General features: G+C 41.4%; 1 protein-coding gene across 1 annotated transcript in view; it reads right to left on the minus strand.

Annotated features, from left to right (window-relative positions):
• Positions 1-9,884: 9,884 nt before the first annotated feature.
• The window catches only part of LOC116991388 (high affinity cGMP-specific 3',5'-cyclic phosphodiesterase 9A-like), a 48,766-nt gene continuing 44,062 nt past the window's right edge, over positions 9,885-14,588 (minus strand). Inside the window, exons 17-18 of the mRNA XM_033049997.1 lie at positions 12,800-12,855; positions 9,885-10,890 (exon numbers count right to left, since the gene is read on the minus strand). Coding sequence (XP_032905888.1) covers positions 12,808-12,855 — 48 coding nt within the window. The 3' untranslated portion in view covers positions 9,885-10,890; positions 12,800-12,807. The remainder of the gene's footprint in view (positions 10,891-12,799; positions 12,856-14,588) is intronic.

Consider the following 14,588-nt stretch of genomic DNA (forward strand, 5'->3'; position numbering starts at 1 on the left):
TCTCATTAAAAATGCCACTGCTTCTGTATGGCCTTAAGGCAGTATCTCAGATTGTTTAACACAGCAACTCGTGGAATATTATGTGCTGAAAGGAGGTTCTGTTTGTTTTGGAGCAATGTTATCAACTCTTACTCGACACCCCTCATTTACCTCACTCTAAAATAATATTTTGTTCAACGTTGCCTCAGCATTTGTAACCTTATCCTCCAACATTAACTGCTCCCAAACATGCTCCCCCCCCCCTCCTACCTTTGATCTTTCTTCTCCCCAAACCAGTTTGCTTTGTTCTCCACCTCCATTCCCATGAAGTTATTTATTTGATTTTGAGTTTATCGCATTTCTTCCAGTCTCCTGATTAGCATCGCCATAACCTCCTGTAGGATAATGTTTCCCCATTTGCTCCTTTGATTCTTTTCATTACAGCAGCGAGCGTATTTCGAAAGTATCACTGTGACTGCAGTTGGGATGTGAAAGCATTATGTAATTACTAATCTCTTCTTTCTCAGTAATGCATGTTGTTAGAGCTGAGGTTACAATCTGTTTCAAACACTCAGAACTGCAAGTGATCAACCTAATGTAAGAGCTACTTTTAAGGAAGGGTTGCTACAGTTACAACATTGGTTAATTAAAGCAAATTGGCTGCCACAGTGAGGTACCATCAAGTAAATTATTGGACGTGATATGCTTTGGGAACATTGTATTATACAAGATATTACATGATATAAAGGATAATTAAATAAACACAAGGGAGCAAGCAGAAGGTTATACTGATAAAGTAAGATGAAATGCAGTAGGAAAAGGTTCATATGAAGCATAAATCACAACACAGACAAGTTAGCATGAAAGCAATATTAAGGCAGGATATACTGTAAGCAGTAAGCAAGTCAGGAAGCATCTTTAGACTTTAGACTTTAGAGATACAGCACTTCGGCCACCGAGTCTGCGCTGACCAGCGATCCCCCCATATACTAGCACTATCCTACACCCTAGTTTACAATTTTTATCAAAGCCAATTGACCGACAACCTGTACGTCTTTGGAGTGTGGGAGCAAATGGGGAAGAAAACCCGCATGGTCTCAGGAAGAACGTACAAACTCCATACCGACAGTACCAATAGTCAGGATCGAACCCGGGTCTCTGGCTCGGTTAGACTGCAGCTCTACCGCTGTGTCACTGTACTGCCCTGTAGACAGAAATTGAATGTATTAGGTTGACGATCCTTCTTCAGAATTGAATGCAGTTTTTTGGTTCTGTATTATTATATATAACTAAAATATATCAATACGGGTCAGTGCAATGACACCAGGTCATGAGGTGAAAAGGCTCAGGGTAAAAAGTTGAAATGTGAAGATAAGCAGGAAAATTGACCCTAGTTCCTCATCTTAGCCAGCAGTGCAACACTGTGTAACAACGCAGACACAAGAAATGACGGATGCTGGACTCTTGAACAATACACAACGTGCTAGAAGAAATCAACGGGTCAGGCAGCATCTGTGGAGGGAATGGAAAGATGACGTTTTGGGTCAGGACTGCTCCTCAGATTCGCTCTGACCGAAATGTTGTTGTTCCATTCCCTCAACAAGGCCTAGTGAGTACCTCCAGCACTTTGTGTTTTGCACTATGGCACTGCAAGTGAGAACTACCGAAAGATGAACCAACCAAGTCTACTGTACTGAACCTTATGATGCTTAGTTATTGAAAGAGAAGGATAGGACTTCCCCTATCATTTATTCGTGGTTATTATATCGTGTTTGTTGGATGAAGGAGAATGGTGGCTGCAGGGAAAGCAAATAGGGTGGTGGGAGATAATATTAAAACTAAATAAGTGCATAACTGCGTCACCGGGAACGAAATATTTTTCAACCTGAAGACTGGAAACAAAATAAATATGTAACAATTCCATTTTATTGGATTCCGAAACACCTCATTCTGTAAATTATTGTTTCCCCAATTTAGAATATTGACAAACTAAAATATACCCTGCATTTTACATCCCAGGTTGTCCCTGTGCTTTATAATAAATGTAATAATTTTATAGAAACATGGAACTAGAACTGCTGGTTTATTAAAGAAGAACCACAGTACTGGAGTAGCTCAGTGGGTCAGGCAACATCTGAGGAGAACATGGATAGGTGACCTCTCGGGACTATGATAAAACCCAATGTTTCACCCCACAGATCTTCGGAGTCTCTGAGCAGGTTTCTTCCTTATTTCTGCACTTCAATGTAAGTAGATGCAAACATTGACCATTCATAGATACATAGATAATAGGTGCAGGAGAAACATACTTTGATATGTTTCCATAAGATCTCCTCTCATCCTCCTAAATTCCAGTGAAGACAAACCCAGTCACTCCATTCTTTCATCAAATGACAGTCCCGCCATTCAATGTGATCATGGCTGATCATCCACAATCAGTACCCCGTTCCTGCCTTCTCCTCATATCCCTTCATTCCGCTAGCCCTAAGCGCTCTATCTAACTCTGAATGCATCCAGTGAATTGTCCTCCACTGCCTTCTGAGGCAGAGAATTCCACAACTCTCTGTGTGAAAATGTTTTTCCTCATCTCAGTTCAAAATGGCCTACTCCTTATTCTTAAACTGTGGTCCCTGGTTCTGGACTTTCTCAACATCGGGAACATGTTTCCAGCATCTAGCAAGTCCAATCCCTCAATAATTTGATATGTTTCTATAAGATCTCCTCTCATCCTTCTAAATTCCAGTGAAGACAAACCCAGTCACACTATTCTTTCATCATATGACAGTCCCGCCATCCCGGGAATTAGCCTCGTGAACCTATGCTGCACTTTCTCAATGGCAAGAATGCCCTTCCTCAAATTAGGAGACCAAAACTGCACACAATACTCCAGGTGTGGTCTCACCGGGGCCGTGTACAACTGCAGAAGGACCTCTTTGCTCCTATACTCAACTCCTCTCGTTATGAAGGCCAACATGCCATTAGCTTTCTTCACTGCCCACTAATCTCCTGTGTGGGACTTTATCAAAGGCTTTCTGAAAGTCCAGCTACACTATACCCACTGGCTCTCCCTTGTCCATTTTACATGTTACATCCTCAAAAAATTCCAAAAGATTTGTCAAGCATGATTTCCCCTTTGTAATCTATGCTGACTTGGACCGATCCTGTTACTCTAATGCAAATGCGCCGCTATTACATCTTTAATAATCGACTGCAGCATCTTCCCCACCACCGATGTCAGACTAACTGGTCTATAATTCCCAGCTTTCTCTCTCCCTCCTTTCTTAAAAAGTGGGATAACATTAGCTACCCTCCAATCCACAGGAACTGATCCAGAATCTATAGAACATTGGAAAATGATCACCAATGTGTTCACAATTTCTAGAGCCACCTCCTTGAGTACCTGGGATGCAGACCATCAGGCCCTGGGGATTTATCAGTCTTCAGTCCCATCAGTCTATCCAACACCATTTTCTGACTAATGTAAATTTCTTTCAGTTCCTTCGTCACCCTATGTCCTCTGTCCCCTAGTACATCTGGGAGATTTTTTGCACCTTCCTTAGAGAAGACAGAACCAAAGACCCTGTTCAACTCGTCTGCCATTTGCTTGTTCCCCATAATAAATTCACCCGGTTCTGTCTTCAAGGGACCCACATTTGTCTTAACTATTTTTTTCCTCTTCACATACCTAAAGAAGCTTTTGGAGGAGCAGCACCTCATATTTCGCTTGGGCAGTTTGCACCCCAGCGGTATGAACATTGACTTCTCTAATTTCAGTTAGTCCTCACTTTTTCCTCCCCTTCTCAGCTCTCCCTCAGCCCACTAGCTTCACCTCTTCCTTTCTTCTTCCCATTCCCCCACCCCCCCCTCACATCAGTCTGAAGAAGGGTCTCGACCTAAAACGTCGCCTATTTCCTTCTCTCCATAGACGCTGCCTCACACGCTGAGTTTCTCCAGCATTTTTGTCTAACTAGGATTTAAAGGCATCAGTTTTCAATCTTTTGTTCAAAAATATAGTTTTTATTGTGGAGTTAAAGAGGACTTTGGTTGGAGGAAATAATAAACATAATAATCTGTAGGCTTTTGATAAGTACTGTAATCTTGATATATTCCATTTTAAACACAAATTGCAAGGCAGTTGTTAATCTAATACCTGCAGCAGTAGGGGCAGATGCTATCAGTCAGTCACGGTGCCTGATTTGGGAAAAGAAGATGTTGAGGGATAACACTGGAAAATTAATGAGCAGTTAATGATGGCAGCTAGTTAGTACATTCTGTTCAGTTTGTGAATTGCTAATATCTAATTTCAAAATGTAAAATATGAATGTCTTGCACTAAAAACTTACTGCTGCTCTGCGCCCATCATGACAGGGACATACTTTTGATTTTTTTTTTGCAAAATCCCTGGTGTAATTTGTTTCTTCTTGCCACAGGGAAGCCATTTTACCATCATCAAAGTACATGGTTTGTTTTAATTACCTGATAGAAATTCAAAGTATGTCATCAGATTTTCAAATTGGCTAAATTATCAAAGGCTCACAAAATGCAACTCACATCTATTGCTGGCACAGATTCTTGCAAATGCATTTTACATTTGGAATTGTTAAATGACTTCAATGTCGTAATTTACCAGTTAGTTTTGAAAAATATTGGAGTCCCACAAGCCAAAACTGAGACTTAAAGTCAATTTGGAAAATGCATCCATTTGACTTAAAGATGGCAGCATAAACTTTGCAAAAATCTCATTAATCTTGGTAACGTGAAAGCACATTTCATAGAAAGGATTGTGTCTCCATTAGAAATCAGTTGTCTATTCTATTGGTGGAGGTATTGGACTTTGATCTCATCATATTACTAAGCAATGATAGAGCTCAACATCATTTATATCTAATCCACTTCAATGTCAACATCATTGAAAAAAACTCCCACTTTAATCCAAATTAAGCTCTGGATAGTGTACGGGGTAACACTTTGATTACCTTATTTCCGATTCCATTATGTTTTCAGAGTTATTACACCCACAAGGAGATTTCACATTATGAATGAAGTACCATGGAAAAAGACCAGTGAAACTATAATTCTATAATTCACCACAGATGTCCCAGTAGTGTTCCGTGCACATCATTAACCGTTTTACAGATATTACTGCGGAAAATGGGCAAATCGCTCCCGGATGCCAGTAATTTAGGAACAATGTGATTGGGGTTATTGCCTGTTTTAGTTGAAACTTTAAAGGAAAATTTTCAAAATGAACAGAGCAAGGGGAGCAATTGAGGCACCAGGGGTGCCGTTGGTACCTCTGAGCACTAAGAAATTCCTGTGCCAAATTGCTAATCAGTGACCCCTGCTGTAACTGTGCTTGTGTGGGCATTCAGTGATGACAGGATTCAGCTCAGTTATGATGCTGTCAGCAGTTCAATGGTCTACCAACTTTTCCTGCAAGGCTTACGCACAAGGTTATGCCAAGGCATAAATGATCAACAGTGGGCCAGCTAAAGAAGGCGAGTGGCATTCTTGAACTCCATTTCAGCAACAGTGAACACTTTTGGGTGAAACAAGATAGGGAGAAATGGTAAGGATTAAAGCTTTTTATAACATTGATAATTCAGTTATGAATCTATAGTGTGAGTCGAGAGGAAAGTGGTTCAGTGAGTGATTAAATGAGTAAATAAGTATTGCTGTGAGTCTGAAGAAGGGTTTTGACCCAAAATGTCACCCATTCCTTTCTCCAGAGATGCTGCCTGTCCTGCTGAGTTACTCTGACTTTCTTGTGTCTATCTTCGGTTTAAATCAGCTTCTGCAGTTCCTTCATACACAAGTAGGTATTGGTGGTTATGTGGTGCTAGCTTGTGGTACTGAGAAACTTAATCAGGGCATGGCTCCTAATGCAAGGCCTTGAAACCTCCGCCATCCCAGTGCCTCCACAGATTCTGCTAGGCCCTTGAATTCCTTCAGCATTTTTTGTTCCAGATTCCAGCATCTGCAGTCTCTTGTGTCTCCACGAATAATGCTGAACAGAGGCGTGATGAATTGAACGATTGAGTTATTGTGAAAATGGTTAGTTATTTGTGGAGTGATTGAGATATTGGATGACTTAATCAGGATGGAAAGAGTGGGAGGATGGAGGTATGAGATATAATTAGTTATTGTGTATAGAGTCATAGAATCATACAGTATGGAAACAGACTTTGCGGCCTAACTTAATGATGCTGACCAAGATGCCCCACCTACACTAGTCCCACCTGCCTGCATTTGGCCATATCCCTCTAAACCTTTCTTATCCGTGTACCTCTCCAAATGTCTTTTAAATGTTATTATAGTACCTGCCCTAACTACCTCCTCTGGCAGCTCGTTACAAATTCCCACCACTCATCCAACCGCCACCATCATTGGGAACAGCTCTGTCCAAGACCGCAAAAAATTGCAGAGAATTGTGGATGCAGCGCGGGCCATCACGCAAGCCATCCTCCTTTTCATTGACTTCTTCTTCACCTCACGTTGCCTAGGCATAATCAAAGATGTGTTTCACCCCGGACACTCCCGTTTCCTTCGCTCCATAGATGCTGCCTCACCCGCTGTGTTTCTCCAGCATTTTAACCATATAACCATATTTTGGTTCTCCCTTCTCCCATCAGGCAAGAGGTACAGAAATGTGAAAAACGCATACCTCCAGATTCAGGGACAGTTTCTTCCCAGCTGTTATCAGGCAAATTAATCATCATATTGCCAACTAGAGAAGTCCTGCAATTCCATCTACCTCATTGGAGACTCTAATAAAACCTTTAATCAGACTTTTACTGGGCTTTACCTTGCACTAAACATTATTCCCTGTGGGTGTCTTGATTGCAATAATGTCCAGTCTTCCCCCTGACTGGATAATACGCAATAAAAACAAGCTTTTCACAGTACCTCAGTACACGCGACAATAAACTAAATTTAACTAAACCATAGTCAAAGAGATATTGCACAGTTTCTTATCTGTGTCAGCAGGCTATGATTTTGAGTCCTAAACCACAAGTTGAATAATTAATCTGTGAAGATTCTGTTGTGTATTACTGAGGGAATACTGCACTACTGAAAGTGTTGTTTCCTGGTGAATCATTAAAACACATCCAGGTGGATATAAAAAAGATCACAACAATACTTCAAGGAAACCTTTAATCCTCAAATGACTGCAGAAAATTAATTATTTGATCCTATGTGCCTCTCTGTTTGTGGAATCTTATTGCATGCAAATTAGTAGAGGTGTTATACGACATTGTGACATTTCAATAGCACTTAATTTTCTGTGAAACACTAAGACATCCAGAGGTTATATGATGTACTAATTAAAGGTATAAGGTAGAAACAAAGAACGGCAGACGCTGTTTTTACTTCAGATAGGCACAAACTGCTTGAGTAACTCAGTGGGTCAGGCAGCATCTCTGGAGAAAAAGGATCATTGACATTTCGGGTCAGACCCGAAACGTCACCTGTCCTTTTTCTCCAGAGATGCTGCCTGACCCACTGAGTTACTCAAGCACTTTGTGGTTATCTCGAATTAAAGGTATATTATTTTTGTGGTGTACAATTATTTATTGAGCAAATTCTTTGATAAGAGATGGAGCTTTTTGAGTAGTTATCCTGAGGTAAGTTGTTGGCCAATGGCTCCAACACAATGCCACCACCAGGCACATCCTCCCTTTCACTTTTCCAAAGAGATTATATGTCTCTCAGCTCTCTTTTATGTCTGGCTGTAGCAGCTTTGACAGTCCGGAGTCGTCTTCAAAGAGTTTGTGGCCAGGGTGAGAGGTGTCAGAGATTATCTTACCTGCTCGCTTCCTGGCCCTTGCAGTGTACAGTTTGTCGATGGGGAGAAGGTTGCAGCAAATAACCTTCTCAGCTGACCAAACGATGCACTGCAGTCTCCGGATGTCATGCTTGGTGGCTGAGCCAAACCAGCCATAATGGAGACCGATTGAAAATGTCTGTGTAGACTGGTGCCAGTTGATCGGCATAGAGCTTGAGGGCAGACGGGTAAACATTGTCCGGTCCTGGAGATTTCCGGTTTTTCTGTCTTCAGAATAGCTTTTCCACCTCCTGTTGTTAGTGATGGAGAAGTGGCCAGACTGATGTTCGGCAGCAAGCAGGGGGTGGGTCATGGACGAGGGCTCAGTCTTTGCAGACTGGATTCAGGCTGTAATTAGGTGTGAAGTGATGATTGAAGAGGAGTCGGTGGGGGGGGGGGGGGGGGTTACCAGGGTTATGTTTCTGTCTATCGAACCTGCAGTAGAACTCGTTCAGGCCGTTGGTCAGCTGACAATTGCCCAAGGAGCATAGGATCCACCTTGGAGCGCTGTGGTCAGGTTTCATATTTTCCCTTAATCATTTTTCCCTGTTTATACAGAATTGATGCTGAAAAACTTTCAATAAGACCATGAACAAGAAAAATGCTACCTTTTTAAGAACTGGTTTACTAACTTCTGGAAACTCATTTCCAGCAGCAAGAATCCTGAATGATAATGGAAACAGAGAAATAGTTCAATGCCATTTCTCCAGCAACGCACCAGTCTTTACAGTTAATTAGGATTAGCAAACAAGGCTTGAAGTTTCTTAAAACTGGATATTTGAACTTTTGAGCAATGGTTCTGCGGTTTCTTGCAGTACAGTTTAAATCTGAAAGACTGGTTTGGTCATTGCTAAGGTACATCATTCCCATCTCCTTGGTAACTGAGAACAATCATGGCATTGTGTCTTTCATGAGCCATTCTGTAATGGAGGGGTTCCTTCCTCAAGAAAAAAATGGTATTACAAAGCCTGTGCCTTGCAATAAAACATTGTGAACATTAAAAAAAAGAATGCAAAAGTTTAAGCAGCAACTCTGATCACAAATCGCTACATACGATATGCAGTCAAATTTGATTAGTAAACAGAAACTATGGCAGAGAGCCAAATTCGTGGAACTCCCAATTTTCTGTGTTGTGTGTTAAAAAATCTCTCCAATCTACATTATTAACAAAGAAAGCCATGCTAGACTAGGCTTACAGTTTGGGGGCTACATTATATTTCCACATTGTATGAGACTTCAAAGTTTTATTTTGAAATATTGCATATTTAGAGTCTTTCCTCAAAAAAATTCTTATTCCACGTAACTGTATTAGATAAATTCCATCTTCATCTTAATCTTTTTTTCATCTCAATTTAACCTTCCTCTTCTGAAGAGGCTGACATGGGTCAAACTACTGTTTCGTCAATATACCACAGCTCAATTTGTAACTGGATTGTGGACAAGGGAAAATAGTTGAGCTGAACTCACCTGAAATTTGCCCATGCAACAGAAAATGGATTGTTGTTTCTCCATCCTCCACTAGGATATGGACAAGAAGGCTTGTAGAAAAAACCCACGCAATAATGGACCACAGGAGGGATGGTGGGAGTGGTGTCTATTATTGCCAATTGTTCGCTATAACGAGGGGGGTAAACCGAAGGCCGGGAGGGAAGAAATGCGTCGTTGGGAGTGGGGGGGAATTAAACAAGCAGGAATTCATTGGGGGGGCACAGAGCCCGCGGCCCCACATGCAGTGCACCAAGAACGGGTCCGATACACGTGCAGTCTTCGTGCTGCTCACTCTCTCCGCTCACACAACTGGAAGCACGCTAAGTTGACGTCAGCGCACTGGGTAACTAGTGGAAGTGGGGGTGCGGTGCAAGGGGAGTCTTGGTCCACTGCAACCCAAATCCGCTATGTAGCGGTCTGTTATCACAAGATTTACTGTAATGGTTTTTCCATTACTCCCCTTCCTCACATCAGCTGAGAGTGGACTGTAATGTGGGTGTATGTTTTATAGAAGGTGCAGTATGAATTATAGTGATGCCTGTGTTCAGAACAAGACATTTTGTGCTTTTAGAACATCATTTATTGTGTTACTTTCTACAACAATGTCGTGGGAACAAATGCCTGTCATATCTAAGATCAAAACAAATCTACTGTAAATATATCAACATTAATTCCATCTGTACCGATCGACTCAAAAATCTTTGAATTGCAAGAACTATCAATAAATTAAGTATTGGTTTAGGGAGTGTATTAATGAATGTAATATTTAGAAGTTGAGCAGCTAGTTTCACTGTGCTATGTTTTCAATGCAGGTGGTAGAGAAAATGGGCTCTTTGCTTGCTGTGTTTAAAGCTATCAAGTGATTCTGTCTCTCTCAGAAATGAGAAAGACATTGCAAACATTTAATGGTGTTGTCAAACAGATTATCCCTGGAGTCTGAATCCTAATCAGACTGAAGAAGGGTCCCGTCCCGAAACGTCCCCCATCCGTGTTCTCCAGGGATGCCGCCATACCCGCTGAGTTACTGCAGCATTTTGTGTCTTAGACCATCTCTAAAGTTGAAGAAGGGCCCTGACCCAACCATTGCCTATCCATGTTCTCCTGAGATGCTACCTGTCCCGCTGAGTTACTCCAGCACTCAGTGTCTTCTTTTGGAGTTTGAATAACTGTTGTTGTATGTTAGATTTGGGGAAAGGGACTGGACCAGATAGATTCAAGACCAGATAGTACCAGGCAAGGGACTATTTGTTATGAATATTTAACTTGTGGAAAAGTTGTTTGAATTCTTCCACTATGTGTTTCCAGTGTTAAAAAAGAGAGCAAAAATTTGAGCAACACAATCTGACGAGTCAGCACAGTTAAAAAGATATGAGGGCTCTAAAATGTACAGTGCAAAAGTAATTACGTGCTTCAAACAGTGAAAACATAGATGCTGTTTGCTGAAACAACTTGAGATCAGACTCTGATGCATTGTCCATGGAGGTTAAGGGCAGATTGACATAACTTCACTCCACATGATAGATTATACACCATTGGCAGCCAACGTTTTCTTCAAGTCAAAAGCTGTGGGTCCAAAGCCGTATTTGTGGGTTGTACACCTATAAAGGAGAATGTTTAAAAAAACTATTTAGCTTTGGATAATTGAAACAAGAAAACAACCCCATTTTAGTTCTGTTTGCTTTCCTTCCCCAATTCCCAGGACCTCAATATTTTCAATGGTCTTGGTTCAGTTGGTGCTAACCAGCTTCTGGGCATTTGTCCAATGACCAGTCCCAATTATGGTGTCAGAGTAAATGGAGCAGGGCATTCATCTGTGAGAGTGTCAAGAGCCAAATCTGGCCAATATTATAAGACCCCATAAGACATAGGAGCAGAATTAGGCCAAGTCTGATCTATTTTTACACTTTAACCCCATTCTACTGCCTTCTCCCCGTATCCTTTGGTGTCCTTATTTGGGTGATGTTAAATATTTGTTCAAAGCAATTATGCCCACCAGGGGGGCACTGGTTCTTGATCAGGACTCCGTCCAGGCTGATGTATTTCTCACACCACTGCAGGGACTCTCTAGCCAATGTAATATTCCCTAACACCATTCTAAGAAGATTAAGTAACAGGATCATATCTATACCCAAGACCTTCCCTACTGCACAAAATTACCCTGGTATTGTGCATTTTGTAAATCTAGTAACAGAGTCCCAGGAAGACAACATATTTATGTTGCTAACCTTTTTGAAGCATTTGTACATATTAATTTCCTCGGGACCTGACTGTATATTTGTGAAGAATACATTTCCAAAACTTTTTGGACAAATTATAGGGATAATTGTTAAAATATTAACACTATAAAGTGTATCTAGACCCTCAGCTCGATAGAATTAATAGCTGCTACTGAATCCAATGCTGAACCTGGGAGTGTATTGCAAAGTCCAATATTCTGCCCATCTGGTATTGATTCATTGTCTTGAGGATGGGGGGGGGGTCAAAGAAAGAGCGTTCATGTCACGGCCCTGTTTTCACCAATCTTTCCACCACCACGCACAAGAAGTGCAAGACAGACACCATTGTATGCAGATGCCAAAAAGTGTGTTCAGCTCTGACAGAACAAACCTCTAATCTTGTGTGTGGACTCGATAAGAAGAAGATCTTGAAGATTGACAAAACAGCTGGAGTAACTCAGCGGGTCATCTCTGGAGAAAAAGAATAGGTGACGTTTTGAGTCTGAATCCTTCTCCAGACTGCAATCTGAAGACGGCTGACCGCAGTCTGAAGAAGGGACTCAACCCAAAACATCACCGATTCCTTTTCACCAAAGATGCTGCCTGACCCGCTGAGTTACTCCAGCATTTTATGTCTATCTGCAGTATAAACCGGCATCTGCAGTTCCTTCCTACAATCCAAAGACGTACAGGTATGTAGGTAAATTGACTTGGTAAATGTAATCTTGGTCCCTAGTGTGTGTAGGATAGTGTTAATATGTAGGGATCGCTGGTTGGCGCGGACCCGGTGGTCCAAAGGGCCTGTTCCCATGCTGTATCTCTAAACTAAACTGTTCATTATCTTAGGTACACAAAAATGCTGGAGAAACTCAGCGGGTGCAGCAGCATCTATGGAGCGAAGGAAATAGGTGACGTTTGGGCCGAAACCCTTCTTCAGACCTTGTTCATTATCTTGTTGGTATTACTATTAATTCACATTTTTATTGCTCATGCTATTTCTCTTTATTTGTGAAGATCAAACGGTGAAGAGCAATTACCTCATCCCTTATCGACAAATCTTCTCTCATCAATCAAGATGAGAGTCCTTTTCTGGTTAGCAGACCATTTCTGGTTCCATCCATCATAAATGATTCTCATAATACCAATAATTGTTACAGACTGATCCATAACAATTGCAAATGCAAAACTTTGTTTCAAATACCATAATACAACAAAAGTATTTAAACTAATATCATCTCATGCTTTCCGATTGATATGTATCAGAACTCCAGGATCGTAGAAATCTACTTACTATGAAATTTAGTTCTTCTTCCATCCAAGGGGAATATTTTCAGTTTTCTTCCGCAACTTTTAAAGTTAAACAAAGAAAAGTTATTGTAGTAATTGGCATGCAAATGTAATAAATCAAGCATTGAAACATTTATTTAACTTTACATTGTAAAGTTAAATAAAGGAAGAGGATAACATTCTAGACATCCCAACGAAACTAATGCCGAATCAAAGAGGGAAGCAACAGAAGTAATCTATCTGAAATGAAGCAAAAGACTTCACCAACGCATGACAAATCTCAAGGGTGTAATGGAAGTAGCTTTGAGTGTATTTGAAATGCTCGGGTTATAAACTTTCCAAGTTGTCTTGATTTGAGAACAATTCATTTTTTGTTTGAAAATCTTATGTCACCCTTCAGTTTGGGAAAGATGAAGGAGAAAAATTGGGTTATTATGTACAATTTAGCCAGAAATCTACAGTCAGGATATTACTTGGATCCATAATTATGGGTATGTATGCTGACCACTGGACAATTTTCAGAGAGCAATAATGGAATTGCGAAGAGGAGATTGTGGAAAACCTGACCGAATATTCTGAGGTGACGTCAAATGTAATGGAAAATGGGACTTGACAAGATATTGTTTTATGAACATTTAGCCACAGGGGACTTCTGGAAGCCAACATCTTTCACAAGAAACCATCGGCTTCAGAATTAAAGGCAGATTATTAAGATGGTTAGGGCATTTGCTGAGGGTGGAAAAAAGGAAGCAGGAATAATGAGCAGGTATTCTAACTGACAGGTGTGACTATTGGTATCCAGTCAAATCAGTATTGCAACATCGATGATTTGCCACATGTATTCATGATTTGGTGGGTTAGGTCGATGTGAATACCAGTGACACAAAGCTGGCCAGTATTGGAAGCAATGATGGAATTACCAAGAGATACTAATAGAACATTAAACAGAGAACAGTGCAGCACAGAAACAGGCCCACAGTGTCTGTGCCGAACATGATGTCAAGTTAAACAAATCTCCTCGGCCTGCATATGACCCATATTCCTCCATGCGCTGCTCATCTTTACTCTCAAGCCTTTCTTGACGTCCCCTAAGGGAAGGCTATATGTATGTACTAGACTAAGTGGGACCCGTTGGGTCCCATGTTCACACGGGAGGGCTTGTCCCCCGACTCAATATTCCACCTCTCCACCAATTCCAATATTGGTGGCCAGTGGGGGAGCTTTCTGGAGTGCTGGTATGGGTTCTTGGGGTGGCAGCTCAGTCCCTCAAGCCTGATCTGCTGGCAGCTCACTCACGGCTGGTGGGCTGGCAGTTGACTCATGACTATTCCTTGAAATTCCATTTCAAGCAGGGTGCAAGTCCACCAAATTCAAATCCATGTTCCTACCATTTCAAGCAAGGTGCAAGTCCACTAAATTCAAGTGCAGTTTCTTACCACTATGAGCAGGGTGCAAGGCCACCAAATTCAAGTGCAGTTTCCAACCACTTCAAGCAGGGTGCAAGGCCACCAAATTCAAGTGCAGTTTCATACCACTTCAAGCTGGATCCAAGGCCACTAAATATGTGCAGTTTCATACCACTTCAAGCAGGGTCCAAGGCCACCAAATTCAAATGCAGCTTCATACCATTTCATGCAGGGTGAAACCACCATAAAACCACACAAAACACCAAACTCACAGTTCAGTAGACATTCAGTGTGTTCAGTTGATTCACAGCTCAGACAGAGTCATGACCTCTCCCTCCCCCATCATGCAGAGACTGAGCCACACCCACACTTCCGGGTTTTACAACC

The sequence above is a fragment of the Amblyraja radiata genome, chromosome 33, assembly GCF_010909765.2.
Source record: "Amblyraja radiata isolate CabotCenter1 chromosome 33, sAmbRad1.1.pri, whole genome shotgun sequence".
Lineage (NCBI taxonomy): Eukaryota > Metazoa > Chordata > Chondrichthyes > Rajiformes > Rajidae > Amblyraja > Amblyraja radiata.